The sequence below is a fragment of the Taudactylus pleione genome, unplaced genomic scaffold (genome assembly GCF_031769625.1).
Source record: "Taudactylus pleione unplaced genomic scaffold, aTauple2 ptg000504l, whole genome shotgun sequence".
Lineage (NCBI taxonomy): Eukaryota > Metazoa > Chordata > Amphibia > Anura > Myobatrachidae > Taudactylus > Taudactylus pleione.
The window spans coordinates 1,347,757-1,368,832 of NW_028284906.1; the positions used below are offsets into that span (position 1 = coordinate 1,347,757).

General features: G+C 45.4%; 1 protein-coding gene across 1 annotated transcript in view; it reads left to right on the forward strand.

Annotated features, from left to right (window-relative positions):
• Positions 1-21,076, forward strand: part of LOC148501738 (uncharacterized) — a 282,577-nt gene that overhangs the window by 49,600 nt on the left and 211,901 nt on the right. The window contains exons 10-15 of the mRNA XM_088450031.1: positions 656-680; positions 12,870-12,948; positions 13,541-13,732; positions 13,944-14,067; positions 14,180-14,277; positions 14,630-15,125. Of these exons, the coding sequence (XP_088306157.1) occupies positions 656-680; positions 12,870-12,948; positions 13,541-13,732; positions 13,944-14,067; positions 14,180-14,277; positions 14,630-15,125 (1,014 nt within the window). The remainder of the gene's footprint in view (positions 1-655; positions 681-12,869; positions 12,949-13,540; positions 13,733-13,943; positions 14,068-14,179; positions 14,278-14,629; positions 15,126-21,076) is intronic.

Here is a 21,076-nt window from a genome sequence, read left to right on the forward strand (position 1 = left end):
TATCACTGTACAGTCCCCTCCCCCTATATAATAATGATAATATCACAGATATCATATAAGAAGTCACATGACATAATCACCAGAGATGTTGCCGGATGGATAAAATGGCGGCTGAGGTATTTGGAATTTCTCGCTATGTAGCCCCGCCCTCTCGGCACCGTCACGTGTCACTCTCACTCTCCCTGCTGTGTATTTTGTGCAATCTGATTGGCTCTTCGCTACGTCCGTCAACACATTATCAGGGAGGAGGTGACGGCTGCAGCCATAGAGACGGCGGGTGGGCGGAGCCGCCTCATTACAGCCTGGCCGAACGATTGGCTGTCACTACTCCTCCCCCACGTCGGAATCTGTGGTATCATGTGATCCCCTCTGTAATGATTCTGACCACACATGTCCCTAGTGCAGGAGGTGGGCGGCCATTTTCTTGTATACCAGGTCCGGCAGTTACTATGGGAGCGGCGGCCATTTTCTCCTGGTCTGAGCCCTGCCCCCTATTTATCACGTGATCTCCTCCGGGCAGCGCTGTAGACACAGAGTCACTCAGTCATTGTCTCATCCTCTGCTGCTGCTGCTGCTGCCGGGGAGAGGGGGCACAATAGGAGCAGAGAGACACCGGGGAGACTGCTGCAGGGGAGGGCAGGTAGGATGGTGACAGTCCTGGTGCTAATCTGTATTATTAGGTGGTGATAACAGTCTTCCTCCCTGCAGGTATAATCACATAGAGGGGGCATGTGTGCACGCAGGGGGGGTTCTGAGCACTCAGAGACCCCCCCCTCCCGCCCACCAATCAGTGGCGTAGCCTCGTCTGATCAGTTGGCCGCGGTCCAGGTCACCTCTGTCCCTATGTGCAGTGCGGACCACACAACACAGTGACAGATCTCACCGCCGGCGCCGGGTAGTGCGCTCGTACACGGCGGTGTGTTTGTTTTGTCAGCCAGGGTCAGACAGACTCTCATTGGCTGCTGCATCCACGGAGGGGACCAGGGCTGGATGTCACTCATCAGCTCCGCCTTCCGGTTCCCGCAGTGGGTGGAGGGAGAGGCGCTATGACGTCTCTGTCCCATAATGCTGAGCGGGAGGACGGAGGAGCGGAGGGGAAAGAAATTAAAGGTAGATGTATAAATCTTTATATGTATTTTAATGAAATGAACAAAAAACATTTGTGGTTTTCATTAAATCACCCCCACCCACGTGCCCCCACATTACGTTGGGCTATTTTGGATTGGTCTGGGCTTCTTTGTCACTCATCAGTTCCTTGTTTTTAATTTTAATGTTGGCAACAGTGACTGTGGTTCTGGGTTATCATTGAGCGGATGGGATGCACTATGTAGCCCTATTTTTATAATACAGAGGGTGCTGACCCCGTTATTACTATAATAAAGGTGACGCAGACTCCGTTATTACTATAATACAGGTGGCACATACTCAAGGTGCCCATATATCTGCGACGGATCGCCGTGATGCAGGGCTGCGATCTGAAATTCTGATCGCCATCGGATATTGCCCATCGCCCATCGATGTTTTGCGATCCGTCGCCGGATTGCGGACATTTGACATTTTAAATGTCCCTGATTTGACGATTGCTATCCTTTTTTGATCGCGATAGTCAAATCGCCGAAATCCAACTTGTTGGATTTCTGCGATCCTGCGATGCCAGGTTGCAGCATCGCGGGATCGCGGCAATCCATTTCTGATGTATGGGGCCCATCAGTTGTTACTATAATACAGGTGGTGCAACCTCAGTTGTTGCTATAATACAGGTGGTGCAGACTTAGTTGTTACTATAATACAGATGGTGCAGACCCCGTTGTTACTATAATACAGGTGGCACAGACTTTATTACTATAAAACAGGTGGCGCAGACTCCGTTGTTACTATAATACAGGTGGCACAGACTTAGTTGTTACCATAATACAGATGGTGCAGACCCCGTTGTTACTATAATACAGGTGGCACAGACTTAGTTATTACTATAATACAGGTGGCGCAGACTCCGTTGTTACTATAATGCAGGTGGCGCAGACTCCGTTGTTACCATAATACAGATGGTGCAGACCCCGTTGTTACTATAATACAGGTGGCGCAGACTTAGTTATTACTATAATACAGGTGGCGCAGACTCCGTTGTTACTATAATGCAGGTGGCGCAGACTCCGTTGTTACTATAATGCAGGTGGCGCAGACTCTGTTGTTACTATAATACAGGTGGCGCAGACTCAATTGTTACTATAATACAGGTGGTGCAGACTTAGTTGTTACTATAATACAGATGGTGCAGATCCCGTTGTTACTATAATACAGGTGGTGCAGACTCCGTTGTTACTATAAAACAGGTGGCGCAGACTCCGTTGTTACTATAATACAGATGGCGCAGACTCCGTTGTTACTATAATACAGGTGGCGCAGACTCTGTTGTTACTATAATACAGGAGACGCAGACGCCGTTGTTACTATAATACAGGTGGCGCAGACTCAGTTGTTACTATAATTCAGGTGACGCAGATCCCGTTGTTACTATAATACAGGTGGCGCAGACTCCGTTGTTACTATAATACAGATGGTGCAGACTCAGTTGTTACTATAATACAGGTGGTGCAGACTTAGTTGTTACTATAAAACAGGTGGCGCAGACCCCGTTGTTACTATAATACAGGTGGCGCGGACTTTGTTGGTACTATAATACAGGTGGGCAGACTTTGTTGTTACTATAATACAGGTGACGCAGACTTAGTTGTTACTATAAAACAGGTGGCGCAGACCCCGTTGTTACTATAATACAGGTGGCGCGGACTTTGTTGGTACTATAATACAGGTGGGCAGACTTTGTTGTTACTATAATACAGGTGACGCAGACTTAGTTGTTACTATAATACAGGTGGCACAGACTTAGTTGTTACTATAATACAGGTGGTGCAGACTCAGATGTTACTATAATACAGGTGGTGCAGACTTAGTTGTTACTATAATACAGATGGTGCAGACCCCGTTGTTACTATAATACAGGTGGCACAGACTTGGTTATTGCTATAAAACAGGTGGCGCAGACTCCGTTGTTACTATAATACAGGTGGCGCAGACTTTAGCGGAGCGCCACATCCTGTCCGATTTAAAAAAGGCAGAATGCTTCCGGCCCTTTTGGCGGCACCCCGAAAAAACAACATGCCGGGTGCCGTCCCCCCCTGTGGGCCCCGGTGCGTAAAATAGCGGTACAGCAATCACTGCCGGTAAATAGGTGCCGTGCGCATGTTACTATAATGTATAAATTTAATTGTCCCCTGGATTTGGCCAGATATCCAAACAGAGATTTCTCCTTTTCTTTACACAATTCAGCTTCCCTTAAGGGTTTATCACCTCAGACCTGGATAATGGATACTCTAGGAAAAGAAAAACCAGGAGCGCACGATGTAATACAATTGTACATTTATATAGATGAAAGTACCATAAACATGAACATTTAAGGTAAAACAAAACATCTCATCACAAGCCTGGTGAGACTGAGGAATCTGTATCTCCAAACACTGACGCTGTGTCCATGACGCTCTGAGACAGCAGATGAAGCGTTACAAAGAGCCGGCGGGGAGTTCCGATACAGCCGTCAGCGCGTGAGAGCCACACCTCGCTGTGAGGTCCGTCACAGAGTAACCACATGAATCACCATCCCAGGCGCTGCCAGATGCATTTCATTCACAAAGGCTTCATCTATATAAAATGTACAATTGTATTACATCGTGTGCTCCTGTTTTATTACTAGAATATAAATATATATACACATACGAGGCAGGGTGTAGGTGTGCCATTGGTGGGGCTTAGCTGGTTATGTGGTGGGTGGAGGCTGAGGGACATTGAGACCCCTGAATTCTGGAAACTGCATATTTTTAAATAGATTTCCTGCAATAGAAGCCGTGTAAGGGCAAATACATGACGCAATTCAGTTCTATCTATCACATGTGAATATAGATTTACATTTGCCAGGTGGGATTGCTAGAAGGTGATGCCGGACTGTGCACAGATCTGCCATGTACAGTAGGGCTGACATTGAACCTCTGCAAAGGAAAACCTCACAGTGCAGATGGGCTCCGGAACGGCTCATCGCATCCTTCGCACTGAATTCCCCCAAGTGCGCAGCCCTGAGTACGTTAGCCAGCAGGTCCAGGTGCCGGGATGGAGCACAATGTGCCTTAGCCATCTGCTCCAGGTGCCAGAATGGAGCTTTGGATAAGTTAGCCAGCAGTTCTGCGTGCCGGAATAGGTATATGGGAATATTGTCCATCCCATCCAGCTGCCTCATTGGTGTCCGAGTATCTTACCATCCATTCTGGGTGCCGGAATGGGGCTCTAAGTACCCGAGCCATTCTTTCCAGCTGCTGGAATAGGTGTTGGAGCAGTTGTCCTATATGCTTGAGTTACCAGAACAGGTGTTGAGTTACTAATTCCATCTCGTCCAGCTCCTGGAATAGGTGTCTCAGTACCATGGGTGTAACTAGAGCTTTGTGGCCCCGCAGCAACATTTTGAAGGATTCCCTGTAAAACACTCACACCCAGAGTGTATGCATCTGCATACAAGGGGTTAAATTTCAATTATAACTAGCAGGTTTTTCAGTTAATATACAACGATACTGGGTGATCACATTAATATATATAGCTTTTATGAGATATATTTTACACAATTATATATGTTTATTGCACTTATTGTCACATGGATACTATTCACAGATGCACATAAATATTGTTATTAATAATTATACATTCTATGATGGCTTATTCCAAATAGGGTAATTTAATATTTGTGAGAGTAATATGTCATAATTAATTCATATAAGGATGATTAGTAACTCAATTAATTCCTTATTTTTAAATCAATAATATGAGAGATAAATTTATTCCAGAGATGATAGATCAAGGATATCAGGAATTTTATAAACATTTATCGATTGGATAGACCTGAATAGAATATATTAGCTAACATTATAGGACAATCACGTGACCTGTATTGAACATCATGGATAGGTACATATTTAATAGATAATCTTACCACTAATATGAACTTGGTAACCTAATAGAAACTGCAACTATTAGGAATGTTTGCTGAGTAATTGTTTTCCTGTATTAAGAATAATAGGAATATCGCTCTCTGAGATCGATTACTTTAGCTTGATAGCTGTTGAATAGATCTGTGAGCGATTGAGAATCCTTAGTATACCAGGTCACTGACCCTGACGTCGTTTGGAGCCAGAAGGGGCGGTGTGCCACACGCGGCTAAACATGATAGGCGATACGGGATTGATTGACATCCCGATTCTCAAATTACACATATGCGGGTATTTAAGGCAGTTCCACTAAGCAGCTCGGCTTACCTTGACAACGACATATCCGGAGACCACTAACTGACCTAAAAGCCAATATCTCTAATGCTTTCTGTAAAAACTCGAGAGGGTTTGTCAATAAACATAAAGGCTGATATGGAGATTACAATAATGCATATTTTAGAATTGATTTGCAGTTGCACATTGGAAGCTATTATCCTCCTGTGACCTAATATCTGAGAGAGCTGACTCATGTTCCCGTGGGAAGCAGATAGCCCAGAAATTATACTGTAAAAAATTGCATATATATTTCCCATACTACTCTTCTGGAAGTTGAAGATAAGAATAGAATATATATTAAAACTAGGGGTGTGCACCGGCCACTTTTCGTGTTTTGGGTTCTGGGTTTTGTGTTTTGGATCTGTATTTTTTATTTTTTATAAAAACAGCTAAAATCACAGAATTTGTGGCTTTTTCTGCTCCTATGCTATTATTAACCTCAATAACCTTCATTTCCACTCATTTCCAGTCTATTCTGAACACCTCACACCTCACAATAGTGTTTTTATGTCCAAAAGGTTGCACCGAGGTAGCTGGATGACTATGCTAAGCGACACGAGTGGGCGGCACAAACACGTGGCCCATCTAGGAGTGACACTGCAGTGGCAGACAGGATGGCAGTTTGAAAAACTAGGCCCCAAACAGTACATAATGCAAAGAAAAAAAAAAAAAGAGGTGCAAGATGGAATTGTCCTTGGCATTATGTTGTATAAACAGGACATGCACACTTTAACAAACCAATCATTTCAGCGCCAGGGTCTGTGGCTGAAATGATTGGTTCGTTTGGGCCCCCACAAAACAAGCTGGCAATTAATCTGTCCCTGCACAAACTGGCTCTACGGAGGCAAGATGTCTTCCTCATCCTCCTCATCCACCGATTCCTCACCCTCTTCAGTGTTGTGTACATCCTCATCCTCACAGAGTATTAATTCGTCCCCGCTGGAATCCACCACCACAGGTCCCTCTGTACGTTCTGGAGGCTGGTCTCCTTGGAAGAGTTGATAATTAATTTTTATAAACATAGGGCCTGATTCAGAAACGTTCGCTATTTGCGGTCGTTCGTTCAAAAACAAGGGGTGGCTATTCAAATGATCCGTTCGCAAATTGCAGTCTGTTCACACCTCTAAGTCTGAACGAGCGAGCAAAACATACGCTCGTTTATTTGTTAAAAACGCCCCCTGGCCGCTCGCACCATATGTCATGTCCGCTATTTATTAGATTAATCGAGTACATCGACCAGCGTATGAACTGCTCTCTATTCTTGTGGTTGGTTTTTTCAACCACTATTTTGCGAGCAGTTCTGAGTTAAAAAAAACCAAGTGACGTGGTCAATGACGCTGCTGGATTAATTATGCACTCCCTTAAAACGCCCGTTTTGACCTTTAAGCACGCCTGCATTCGGATCTCCACTCCCCATTTTCAAGCACCTTCCCCTGTTACCACCCACATATGCCTCATTCTGTCACTCAATATAGCAGGCATTCGCTATATTGCGAGCACATGAATTTCAGCCACACTGACTGGTTCGCGCATGCGTATAATGATCCGTACGCATGCGCAGATGTGCGAACATCGCTCGGAACGAGCGTACTGCCGCTAGCGAGTGGCTCTGAATGAGGACCATAATCTTCTCCACATTTTGTGGAAGCAACCTCCTACGCCTTTCGCTGACAAGGTTCCCGGCCGCACCAAACACTCTTTCGGAGTAAACACTGGCGGGGGGGCAACTCAGGTAAAACAGAGCCAGTTTGTACAGGGGCCTCCAAATTGCCTCTTTTTCCTGCCAGTACAGGTACGGACTGTCTGACATGCCTACTTGGATGCTGTCACCGATGTAATCCTCCACCATTCTGTCAATGGTGACAGTATCATATGCAGTGACAGTAGACATGTCAGAAATTGTTGCCAGGTCCTTTAATCCGGACCAGATGTCCAAACTTGGTCCTGCCTGTCCTGCATCACCACCAGCGTGTTGCTTAGGATACCTAAGTTTTTTCCTGGCAGCCCCAGTTGCGGGAGAAAATGAAGAATGAGCTGTTGATGTGTCACGTTCCGCTTCAGCTGACAGTGTTTTCACCAGCAGGTCTTTGCACCTCTGCAGGCTTGTGTCAGCCGGAAAGAGAGACACCACATAGGCTTTAAACCTAGGATCAAGCACGGTGGCCAAAATGTAGTGGTCTGATTTCAACAGTTTGACCACCCTGGAATCCTGGCAAAGCGAATGAAGGACTTCATCCACATGTCCCACATGCCGAGCGGAATCGCTCCATCTTAGCTCCTCCTTCACTTTCTCCAGCTGCTTCTGCAAAAGCCTGATGAGGGGAAATGACCTGACTCAAGCTGGCAGTGTCTGAACTGACTTCACGTGTGGCAAGTTCGAAGGGCTGGAGAACCTTGCACAACACGGAAATCATTCTCCACTGTGCTTGAGTCAGGTGCATACCCCCTCCTTTGCCTATGTCATAGGTGGATGTATAGGCTTGAATGGCCTTTTGCTGCTCCTCCATCCTCTGAAGCATATAGAGGGTTGAGTTCCACCGCATCACAACCTCTTGCTTCAGGTGATGGCGGGGCAGGTTCAAGAGTGTTTGCTGGTGCTCCAGTCTTTGGCACGCAGTCGCTGAATGGCGAAAGTGGCCAGTAATTTTTCGGGCCACCCAAAGCGTCTCCTACATGCCCGTCTCTTTTCAGAAAATTCTGCACCTCCAAATTTATTGTGTGAGCAAAACATGGGACGTGCTGGAATTTGCCCAGATGTATTGCCCGCACAATATTGGTGGTGTTGTCAGATACCCCACTTAGACTCTCCTGGGGATTTGTGATAAGCCACTGGGCGATGATTTCCCTCAGTTTCTCTAAGAGGTTGTCGGCAGTGTGCCTCTTACTGAAACCGGTGATACACAGCGTAGCCTGCCTTGGAACGAGCTGGCGTTTCTGAGATGCTGCTACTGGTGACACTGCTGTTGTTGCTGCATAAGGTGATACATCTACCCAGTGGGCTGTCACAGTCATATAGTCCTTAGTCTGCCCTGTTCCACTTGTCCACATGTCCGTGGTTAAGTGGACATTGGGTACAACTGTATTTTTGAGGACACTTTTTCTGCCGTTTCTGTACAGTCTCGGTATCGCCTGCCTAGTGAAGTGGAATCTAGACGGGATTTGGAACCGGGGACACACTACCTCCATCAATTGTCTAAATCCCACTGCACTAATGGCGGATACCGGACGCACGTCTAACACCAACATAGCAGTCAAGGCCTCAGTTATACGTTTTGCTTCAGGATGACTGCTGTCGTACTTCATCCTCCTCGCTAAGGACTGTTGGAGGGTCAGTTGTTTAGTAAAAGTAGTGGTGTTCCTACTTCTTCTCTGGGATGATGAACGACTCCCAGCAGCAGCAGCAGTAGACGTAGCAATGCAGGATCCTCCGGAGGAATCCCGGATAGGAGAGTCAGTCATGCCAGTGACATGCAGGACTACTTCCGATCCTGACTAAGGAGGAAATTGACGAGGAGGGAGTTGACGGTGTGGTTTGCAGGCGCTTGGATACAACAGGACAATGGGATTTAGGTGTCCCTGGACTGCTTACGGTCTTAGCCAAAGTTTCTGAACTTGACAGTAACTTTTTATGAACGCGCTGCAGGTGCCGTATAAGGGAGGATGCTCCTAGGTGGTTAACGTCCCTACCCCTACTTATTACACCTTTACATATGGTACATATGGCAAGACAGTTGTTGTCCGGATTTGGATAGAAATATTGCCAGACCAAAGAGGTGGAATGTTTGGTCATCTGCCCAGGCATGACCGTGATGGGCTTTTTCAGCCCACGGACAACAACTGTCTCCCCCGGAGCCTGATTTAAACAAACCACATCACCATCAGAATCCTCCTCGCCAACTTCCTCCTCAGCGCCAACTACACCAGTATCCTCATCCTGTTGTACTTCAACAGTGACATCTTTAATTTGCATATCAGCAAGTGGACTGTGGGTGCTCCTTTCAGCACTTGCAGGGGGCGTGCAAATGGTGGAAAGAGCCACGTCTTTCCGTCCAGTGCTGGGAAGGTCAGGCATCGCAACCGCCACCACACTTGGACTCTCCTTGGGGATTTGTGATATCTTCTTAGAACGCACAGTTCGTCGCTGTGCTTTTGCCAGCTTAACTAGTTTGATTTTTTTAGCGGGAGGAGGGCTTCCATCGTCATGTGAAGTTGAACCACTAGTCATGAACATAGGGAAAGACCTTAGCCGTTCCTTGCCACTCCGTGTCGTAAATGGCATATTGGCAAGTTTACGTTTCTCTTCAGATGATTTAAATGTTTTTTTTAAGGTCATTTTCCTGAACTTTGTCATTTAGGATTGTATGTGCCCTCTACTATGACATTGGGCATCGGCCTTGGCAGACGCCGTTGATGGCATGTTATCATCTATGTCATGACTAGTGGCAGCAGCTTCAGCACTAGGAGGAAGTGGTTCTTGATCTTTCCCTATTTTATTTTTATCGGAGAAAGTTTGGTCCTCCATTTATGTTATATTGATATGTACGTGCGGCTAAGGCGCACACAAACATAGAAAATAATTTTTTATTTTTGTTGGAGACTAGTGCACTTTGTGGGTTACACCACCCTTTAAGAAATGAGCCAGCCGGCTCTTTACTTATGGGACACAGGCGCACGCTTGGCGCTGCTCCTTTGTTGATGCACGTGCAGCTACAGCCCACACAATTCACAAAGCGGGAAAAAAAAAGGATAATTTTAAATTTTTTGTGGAGCGCACTTTGAGGGTTACACCACCCTTTAACGGACAAGCCAGCCGGCCCTTTACTTATGGGACACAGGCGCGCGCTTGGCGCTGCTCCTTTGTTGATGCACGTGCAGCCACAGTGCACACAATTCACAAACACAGAAAATATTTTTTTATTTGGTTTGGAGTGCACTTTGGGAGTTACAGCACCCTTTAACGGTCAAGCCAGCCGGCCCTTTACTTATGACATAGGCGCACGCTTGGCGCTACATTGTTGATGCACGTGCGGCTACTGTGCACACAATTCACAAAGACAGAAAAAAATTTTTTATTCTTTGTGGAGCGCACTTTGAGGGTTACACCACCCTTTAACAGACAGACGCACGCTTGTCGCTGCTGCTTTGAGGATGCAGGTGCAGCTACAGCCCACACAATTCACAAAGACAGAAAAAAATAATATTTTTTATTCTTTGTGGAGCGCACTTTGAGGGTTACACCACCCTTTAACAGACAGACGCACGCTTGGCGCTGCTGCTTTGAGGATGCACGTACAGTGCAGACAATTCACAAACACAGAAGAAAATGTTTTATTTTTGTTGGAGTGCACTTTGAGGGTTACACCACCCTTTAACGGACAAGCCAGCCGGCCCTTATGGGACACAGGCGCACGCTTGGTGCTGCTCCTTTGTTGATGCACGTGCAGCCACAGTGCACACAATTCACAAACACAGAAAATATATTTATTTTTTTTGCACTTGGGGGGGAGCACCCCTGATGGACAGAGCACCCCCTGGACAACACTACAGCACCCCTTTAGGACTGGGACACTGCACAGGACTTTGGAGTGGACACAGCCCCTATGGACAACTGACTGCACAACACAGTCCAGCCAGCCCCTATGGACTTTGGAGGAGTGGAAACAGCCCCTATGGACAACAGCAGCACAACACAGCCAGCCCCTATGGACTTTGGAGGAGTGGACACAGCCCCTATGGACAACAGCAGCACAGCACAACACAGCCAGCCCCTATGGAATTTGGAGGAGTGGACACAGCCCCTATGGACAACAGCAGCACAACACTACACTACACTGCCCAGCCAGCCCTAACTCCCACCCTCCCTCTTCACTGTCCACAGCCGAGTGAGAAAATGGCGCCGACGCGGGCACCTTATATAGAATCCAAAACCCGCGAGACCCGGAAGGCGGGATGATGACGTCTTGTCTTGATTTCAGATCCGAGTGAGGCGGGAAAAGACGAGCCTGACTCGGATCTGCCTCGGATCGGGGCGGTTCGGATTTCAGAAATCCGAACCCGCTCACCCCTAATTAAAACCTATATTATATTGAAAGTGACCAGCTGGAGATTTATATGTTGATTAATATGGAATAACTCAGGAGAGATGCATAACTGTTTATTTAATAGAAAGTGATCCTCACTATAAGCATATAAGCAATTACTCAACATTACTTCCCAAATTTGTAGATACACCCGTCTGTTAAAAATAAATTCAGATGGTGTAACAGCAACTACAACAATTTTTTATGATTGGTGTATACTGCCATTTATTACAAAATAACAAGGATATATGATGGCATGCTGGTAAACAGCAAATAATAGACAGTATATATGTGATATGTTGAACACAAAATAAGTGGAATACACAACACATTTAACAAAGTGGCTTTAATACATGTATATGTGGTAACACAGGATTGTTGCATACATATTTTAAATCACTATTTTCATCACTTTTTTTTCACTGTTTAACCATTTTAAATTTTTCGCTGCTCTACCTGTCCCATTAGACAGTATTAAATTAATGAATCAATAAAGGTTATATTTTAATTAACGTGTGCACCACCTTAGGCATTTCATTTTTCCCTTCTCTTTCAACTTTGTGACCTTATATTTATTGCCTGTGGTAGCACCCCCCAACAGATTATAATTGATATCGGGGGTTACCATTGTCCCTTATTGAGGGGTACAATGTGGATCTGGTGCGACTAGACAACTTGTATTCCTATACAAGGGGTCCACAGTAACAAATCATCCATTACTCTGCCCCCAATAATGGAACACTGGGGGCAACATCATCATATCTGGGGAGAGAGCTATTAACCCCATCACCCAGGAAGGCTCAGGCCAACCGTGGTTACCCAATCACTAATAGAGGAGGGCACCGGGGAGTGTCGGTATAATGCCCAATACATGGATCAGGTCCGCTTCCTCAGGCAAATTGCATAAAGTATGTGTCTTGGAGGTCCAGGACTCTTGGCCATGAGAGGACCATTGGTGTAACCTCCAGCAATGTCGTGTGGTGGTCACTGAGCAGCACTATGAAGCAGGGTCAGATGAACTTCTGAGAAACACTGAACAAGACTCTGTCTCTGGGAATGAGGGGACTTAGTGGTCACTCAATGTATTCTTACATTTATATAGGCAACATGTTCTTATTGTGTTTGCATTGGTGTCCTCCATGAGCATACTGGTAGGTTAGTTGGTTTCTTTTAAAAGTACCCCTAGTGTGTGTGTCCGTGTGGTAGGAAATGTAGATTGTAAGCTCCCTTGGGGCATAAACAGATGTGACTAAAAATTCCCTGTAAAGTGCTGTGTGATGTGTGCTCACTACATAAATAACTGGTAAGAAATAGCTTCTAATTAATATATTTATTCCTAGATATCTGTTTACTGAGGAGTCAGATCCTTGTTACTAGAGGTCACGTGAGGGTGAGACGTGTCCTGTATAAATCACTGATCACTGAGAATGGACACGGACAGGAGTCACATGACTGAGAGGATACTAAATCTCACCCTGGAGATCATCTACCTGCTGACTGGGGAGGTGAGAGGGTCTGGGAGTGTCACAGTGACATCACTTATACCTATAGTAATAATACAGGGACATGACTGGGGAGGTGAGGGGATCTGGGAATGCCACAGTGACATCACTTATATCTATAGTAATAATACAGGGACATGACTGGGGAGGTGAGAGGGTCTGGGGAGTGTCACAGTGACATCACTTATATCTATAGTAATAATACAGGGACAATACTGGGGAGGTGAGAGGGTCTGGGGAGTGTCACAGTGACATCACTTATATCTATAGTAATAATACAGGGACATGACTGGGGAGGTGAGAGGGTCTGGGGAGTGTCACAGTGACATCACTTATATCTATAGTAATAATACAGGGACATGACTGGGGAGGTGAGAGGGTCTGGGGAGTGTCACAGTGACATCACTTATATTCTATAGTAATAACACAGGGACTTGACTGGGGAGGTGAGTAGATCTGGGAGTGTCACAATGACATCACTTATATCTATAGTAATAATACAGGGACATGACTGGGGAGGTGAGGGGATCTGGGACTGTTACAGTGATATATGGGAGTGTATGCAGTGATATTTGGTGTCTCCCCTAATACACAGGATTACACAGTAGTGAAGAAGACATCCGATGGCTGTGAGACACCCAGCAGCTTTCCCCATGAGTCAGGAGGACTGAGCAGGACCCAACGCCCCATCACGGTGCCTCCACCTCACTCACTGATACATATGAGAGACAATGACCAGAAGATCCTGGAACTCACCAACAAGATCATTCAGCTGCTGACTGGAGAGGTGACTGCTGGGAATGGGACATTATACAGTAACACCAGGGGATGTGTCTGGGTGATGACTGGAGAGGTGACTGCTGGGAATGGGACATTATACAGTAACACCAGGGGATGTGTCTGGGTGATGACTGGAGAGGTGACTGCTGGGAATGGGATATTATACAGTTACACCAGGGGATGTGTCTGGGTGATGACTGTATCATTGTGTGTGTCAGGTTCCTATAAGGGGTCAGGATGTCACTGTCTATGTCTCCATGCAGGAGGGGGAGTATATAGAGGAACACAAGGGTCTGTACAAGGACGTGATGATGGAGAATCACCGGCCCCTCACATCACTGGGTAAGGGGAGACTGTCATGTAGGGGAGAGCAGGTATGGGGACCCCCTATATACACACACCATCTGATAATCACATATATACAATGTACTCAGTCACTGTGTGTCTCCTACAGATGGACCCAGTAACAGAAATACCCCAGAGAGATGTTATCGTCCTCTGTATTCACAGGATTGTACAGAGGAGAATCACAGGATCCCACAGGAGCATCAGGTAGATGGGATTTAGGGTCTCACCAATATACCACAGTGACTTTCTCTATATAGTCTGTAGAGCAACTGTGTGTGCCTTATACACAGATAATATACTGTTTAGTCTAAATCAGTGGTTCTCAAACTCTGTCCTCAGGACCCCATACAGCTCACATTTTCCAGATCACCCAGCAGGTGCACAGGTATATTCATTAGTCACTGACACATTTTAAGAGATCCACAGGTGGAGATAATTATTTTGTCATTATTTGAGGAGACCTGGAAACCATGCACAGCTTGGGGTCCTGAGGACCGAGTTTGAGAACCTGTGGCCTAAATGAAATCAGACATTTTTTTTTTTTGTGGTCATTTAGAGTGAAGATTTTGCTGATTTTAAAGTTGAAGATATAGAGGGAGAAGAAGAGATGTATTTGACTAATATGAAGGCAGAATATACAGAGGGAGAAGAAGAGACGTATGTGACTGATATGAAGGCAGAAGATATAGAGGGAGAAGAAGAGATGTATGTGACTGATATAAAGGCAGATGATATAGAGGGAGAAGAAGAGACGTATGTGACTGATATAAAGGCAGAAGATATAGAGGGAGAAGAAGAGACGTATGTGACTGATATAAAGGCAGAAGATATAGAGGGAGAAGAAGAGGCGTATGTGACTGATATAAAGGCAGAAGATATAGAGGAAGAAGAAGAGACGTATGTGACTGATATGAAGGCAGAAGATATAGAGGAAGAAGAAGAGACGTATGTGACTGATATGAAGGCAGAAGATATAGAGGGAGAAGAAGAGATGTATATGTTGGGTGATCAGCAGTGTAAGGAGGAGACAATCCATACAGATATCAGCTCAGGTGAGTAATGAACACTTATTACAGAAAAGAGTCACATATTCTACTTTCTCAGTTTCTACAACAATCTCTTATTCTACACCCTCCTCTGTCAGTACAAACTAATGAGGGAAATGTATCCGCCCAGTGGGGGAGCCATCAGACTCCTGCTCTCCCCCTCACATCATGTCACTGTGTGTTACCAGCCCAGATATCTGTGCAGTCACTTCCACACTTTCTCCTCCTCACATCATGGAAGGACTCAGGAGAATGCGCTGTTGGTGGGCACTCAGCATGGGGGTCATCACAAGGGCCTGAAGCTCAGGCGGCATTCCCGCCGGCTCCGGACACTGGGCGCCGCCATGTTGGACCTGGTCAGCTTACCGCTATTTCCCAGTGTCAGCCAGGCTAATGTCCACCTGACTGCACTAGCCAATTACCGCGTTGACCCAGGGTATAACTATCCTTCTTTGATAACATTTTGTGCCTGAGCTTCGTTGCTTCTAGACGTCCAAGGCTCCAGCTCCCTGGCTAGCTGTCTGCAGTTCACCTGATGAATCTTGCTGTGGTTCCAATCCGGCTCCAGGGTGTGCTATAGTCTGGTCCCAATCTGACTCCATTTTGTTCTATAGTCCGGTCCCAATCTGGTTTCAGTTTCTGTTATAGCCCGGTCCCAATCCACCTCCAGTTTGTGCTACAGTCCGATCCCAACTCAGCTCCAGTTTGTGCTACAGTCCAGTCCCAATCTGGCTCCAGTTTGTGTTACAGCCCGGTCCCAATTTAGCTCCAGTTTGTGCTACAGTCCGGTCCCACCCGGCTCCAGTTTGTGCTACAATCCAGTCCCATTTGGTGCTACATTCCAGTCTCAGTGTTTATTTCCAGTGCAATAAGAAAAAGTTATTTTAGCTGTCGCTCCCCTTCTGGAATTAATGTGACTGAGTGGTGTGTTGTGTGGTAATAACGGTAACGAGTTAGACTTTAAAGATAAAGATTTGTTGAATGTGACTTGACCACCCCTTAAGGGTCCAAATCTTTTGACACCCTGTTTGACTCCATAGCTGCTGGGAAGGTTTTTATCATTATCATTGGTTCGGGAAACTTCCATTCCCATCAAGGCTCTGCCTAATCCTGTCTTTCTCACAGCGGTGGACGGGAGCCGCATTCAATGAGGTCTCTTTACTCATTCCACTACTAGAGCTGCTAGTTATTCCCAAAGCTACTCATCGTCTTGTTCTCTGTCTTCCATGGCTACAACTTCATAATCCTCAGTTTGATTGGCCTACAACACAGCTTAAGTCATGTGGTGCCTCTTGTTTCCAGTCTTGCTGGTCTCGTGTGATTCCTCTACGTTTAATCCAGTCTGGCCTTCTTTGATACACAAGATGGTCATTACAAATATTTAATCATGCCATTTGATCTTTGCAATGTCCCTGCTGTATTCCAGCACTTTGTAAACAAGATTTTCAGAGACATCTTGTATCTCTATGTAGTTGTTTACTTAAGACGACATTCTTATATTCTCCAGAGAGATGGAGTTCCATCAGTAGTATGTGAAAAAAGTTCTGCAGCGTCTTCGTATCAATCATCTCTATGGTAAACTGTCCCAGTGTATCTTTGAAGTACCCAAAATTCCATTTTGCTACATTATTTCCGGAAATAATCTTCAAATGGATCCTGAAAAGTCAAGTGCCATTCAAGACTGGCCACAGCCCTCCACCTTGAAGGCGGTCACTATTATCGCAAGTAGATAAAAAAATTCTTCTGTGGTAACCCCGATAACAGCCTTAACAAAGAAGAGAGTCAATCCTTTGCACTGGTCTCCTGAAGCCATCTCTGCTTTTCATGTTTTAAAAAAAGCTTTTACCTCTGCACCATTCCTCTGATAGCCTGATTTGGAAAACCCGTTCTTCCTTGAAGTCAATGCTTTGATGTCTTATCACAGAACATGGAAGCCCGGAAGCTTCATCCATGCGGGTTTTTCTCCCAAAGATTTTCTCCTGCTGAGAAAAATTATTCAATTTGTGATCAAGAGCTCTTAGCCATCAAATTAGCCTTAGGGGAGTGGTGATACCTTTTTAGAGGATGCTAAACATCCCATAACTATTTTCTTGGTTCATAAGAACCTGTTGTAGCTAAAGTCAGCCCAGTGTCTCAACCCTTGGCAGTCTTCCTGGGCCTTATTGTTCTCAAGGTTCTACTACAAAATCACCTTCCAACCTGGAGTCCAAAATTGTAAGGCAGACGCTCTAACATGTGTCTACTATCCATCAGGAATCTTGTCCTATTCCCAATCCGCTTTCATTCGCCAACACCCAGGTAGCCCCTATACCACCACCTGGAAGGATGTTCCTACATCCAGAACGCTAACAAAAATTGTCAACATGGGCTCATGGATCCTTATTCGCTGGTCATGCTGGTATCCGAAAAACGTTTATATTTCTTTCACACTCCTATTGGTGGTCTTTCATGAAACGAGATGTTCAAGAGTTTAACGCCTCATGTATCAAATGCACCCAGCATAAAAACTATAATGAAAAAGAAGTTGGTCTTTATTACTGCTGCCTTTCTCAAAAGGAAGTAATACTGCCTGGGTGGTGGTGGATCATTTTTCTAAAATTGCCCATTTTATTCCTTTGTCCGGTCTTCCATCAGCACCCCAGTTAGCACCCATCCTTATATTCCAGATTTTTTGTCTCCATGATCTCCCGAAGGAAATTGTCTCAGACACGGGTGTACAGTTTGTGGCCATTTTCTGGAGAGCATTGTGTTCTGCAATTCAAGTCTAATTAAAATTCTCTTCAGCATATCATCCCCAAACTAATGGTCAAATGGGGACTCAGGAGAGTGCGCTGTGGGCGGGCCCCCAGCGTGGTGGTGGTCTCAGGGGCCTGGTGCTCCAGTGATTTCCCGCCAGATCAGGACACTGTGCGGCGCCATGTTGGTCCCGGTCAGCTGAGCGCTATTCTCCAATTGCTGCCGGGCTAATGTCCACCTGACCACACCGGCCAATCACTGTGTAACCCAGGGTATAAATCTCTTTCTCTGACAGCATTTTGTGCCTGAGTTTCGTAGCTACTAGATGTCCAAGGCTCCAGCTCCCTGGCTAGCTGTCTGCAGTACACCTGCTGATTCCTGCTGTGGTCCCAATACGGCTCCAGTGTTTGCTATTGTTTGGTCCCAATCCGGCTCTAGCCTGTGCTACGTTCCAGTCCCAATCTGGCTCCAGTTTGTGCTATAGTCTGGTCCCAATCCGGGTCAAGTTGGTGCTACATTCCAGTTCCAGTGTTTATTTCCAGTGCACCTTTCTCCTTGTTCTCTCCTGCTGCATAACATCATATACATCTTTCATCTATGAGGAAGAGCTACATATGTCCTTCCCTACTCCAAACCTCCCGAGCTATCAGTGACCAAGTATCTAAGTCTCTCCTGGGAAGTCCAGAACCCGCAGTCCTTACATACAGGAGCTGGTGGATTCCCTGAAGTCTTCTGCCACTGGCAAACGCCTTGGCCCCGATGGGTTTACAATGTCATATTACAAAATTTTTGGACAATCGCTGCCCCTAAAATACTTTTGGCCTTGTGCAGCCCAGACCACCTTTTTTCCTCTGTGTTTCTGTGTATATAAGGTACATATGGAGATACCCCTTCTCTTGGCCTAGCACTCCTCCCACCTGCCCCAGGTGATTTTAATTGGTATGGGTCCTTTACGTTGCAGTACACACAGTTAATGGGCTTGATTACAGGTAAGTCCTAGATAAATGTATTAATGTGTCAGTATTAGGGATGTTAGGGGCACGCCTTTTTAGGTTCACCATGACGTGGTAGGTGGGCAAACCTCTTTGGCCAAACATGTACTAAGTATCCTAACTTAAAAATACATAAAATACATGTTTGTTACCCGGGTACCATCTTCAGTGTACTTCCATCTTTATGGTAAAGCTGTCTATAAACCTATGATTATTATATTATGTCTTTTTAATAAATCAATCTTCAGTTTACACTACAAAGTGTTTTTCTTCTCTGATTTTTTTGAGATATTTTTGGAAATGATCTTTTTCCTATTATGATGGACATATAAGGATTAAAGAAACTGCTATGTGCTTGTCATCAGCTTAGTTGAAGTAAGCATGCATGTACGAATTTAGTTACGTATTTACCGTCCACTTATCTGGTGTCCTGACTGGGATTTGAGGATCTGTTGTGAAGTCTTTTCTGAGGTGTCACGTTTGTGGAGAAGATCTTTTAAAGTACCTATTTCTACTCCCAGCACGGCTATAAGACGGAACTCTTGATTTATTTACAGTATTACACTATTGTGGGGTTTTTTTTTTGTCTTTTTCATTCACATATGAGAACGGTTCTAACATTGAAGACAAATTTATCGCATACATTCGAAGTTGAACACGTTTGGCGAGCAAGACAGGTTGTGTGTATCTTGTTTCAATAATCGTTCTCCATATCAACAAACACAAATGAAGTGGGGGTACAGCACATACGTCAATTTGTACTAATTTTAAATATTACACTGCGGTATCAATGACCTACAGTGTCCCAAGATTTTTCATAAATAAGAATAACACACTGTGCTACACTTGCAGTGTCACAGGATTTTTTTATGAATAAGATTAACACTGCGCTACAACTTATAGTGTCACAATACGTGGACGATAAACCGCAGTCTGGCCGGCAGTGTCGCCAAACAATAATAGCGCAGCTAAGTTACTAACGCTCACACAAGAAATGCACTTTTATTTTTTTTACACTGCTGAAGAGCACCCCCTGAATGAGGCAGCAGCCCCTCGATGAACAACATAGCAGCAGCCACAGTTAATTGACAGGACAAGTGGCACAACAGCTGCAGCACCCACTGAAGAAAGCCCCCCTTTATATACTGCAACCTAAGCCCCGTTATGGACAACACAGCAGCAGTCTTCAGCCCAAGACCCCGACTTGGCACACACACTGAGTGACTGACTAGTACTACACATCTGTTAGCTTCTCTCCACAGCTGGAGTGAAAATGGCGCAGATCACGAGGACCTTTATATAATCCAAAACCCGTGAGAATCCGACAGTGGGAGGATGGCGCGTTTTGCCTCGTTTTCTGATCCGTCACATGAAGTTCGGGTGGGTTTGGTTCTCGGTGAACCGGATCCGCTCATCTCTAGTCAAAACACACTGCCCTGTGAGCCGCACGTAAAAAAGGCGGTCTCCCAAAGCATAACCAGCACCAGGTTTTTTGAGCCACTCATAGTTCAGGAACTACAGGGGAAAATGGTATGTGGGTTCCCCTGTATTTCTATGGGAAACACCACAACTCCGCCATCATATGGCAAGTACGGTACTTAGAGTACAGTGCTATTGTCCGTGGGCATGGGTAATTTTTTATTTTTATTTTGCCAAGTCCTGGAATGCCTACATGGAGAAGAGGACCGACTGCCACCATGGAGGAGTGTGAGTTCGAGTTATTGTGTGATAACACTAATACCACATTCGCTGTGTGTGTGTGTCATGTTTGTTCAATATATCCTTTATAGTTAGACTAGAAGTGCCAGAATGTCGGCACTTGCGAATCTCTAATTGCCAGTAGTCCCACTGTAATGGACTATATTTATTCTATTTTTACACAATTAACCCTACACCAAGGGTACTAGGGGTGTGGGGAATAACCCCGGACTATCAGCCTGGGGTATACTCGGGAAGGGGAACCCCTTTTTAGGGGTGGGCCTACTTCCCATGGAATCCCAGTACTAAGCTGACTAGTTAGGGGAGTTAATGCTTTGGCAAGGGGACCCTGTGAATCGTTTCCCCTTGCTGTGACATTAACCCCCAGCTAGTTAGAGCTGGTTGATGGCAATATAGGAGACCCCTATGTACTGTTTTCACTGTATTTGCTAAACTGGATTGGCACAGAAGACAGATGCTGATTCATTGAAATATGGGGGACTCTCAAGCTGGTTTTTCCCCAATATTTCC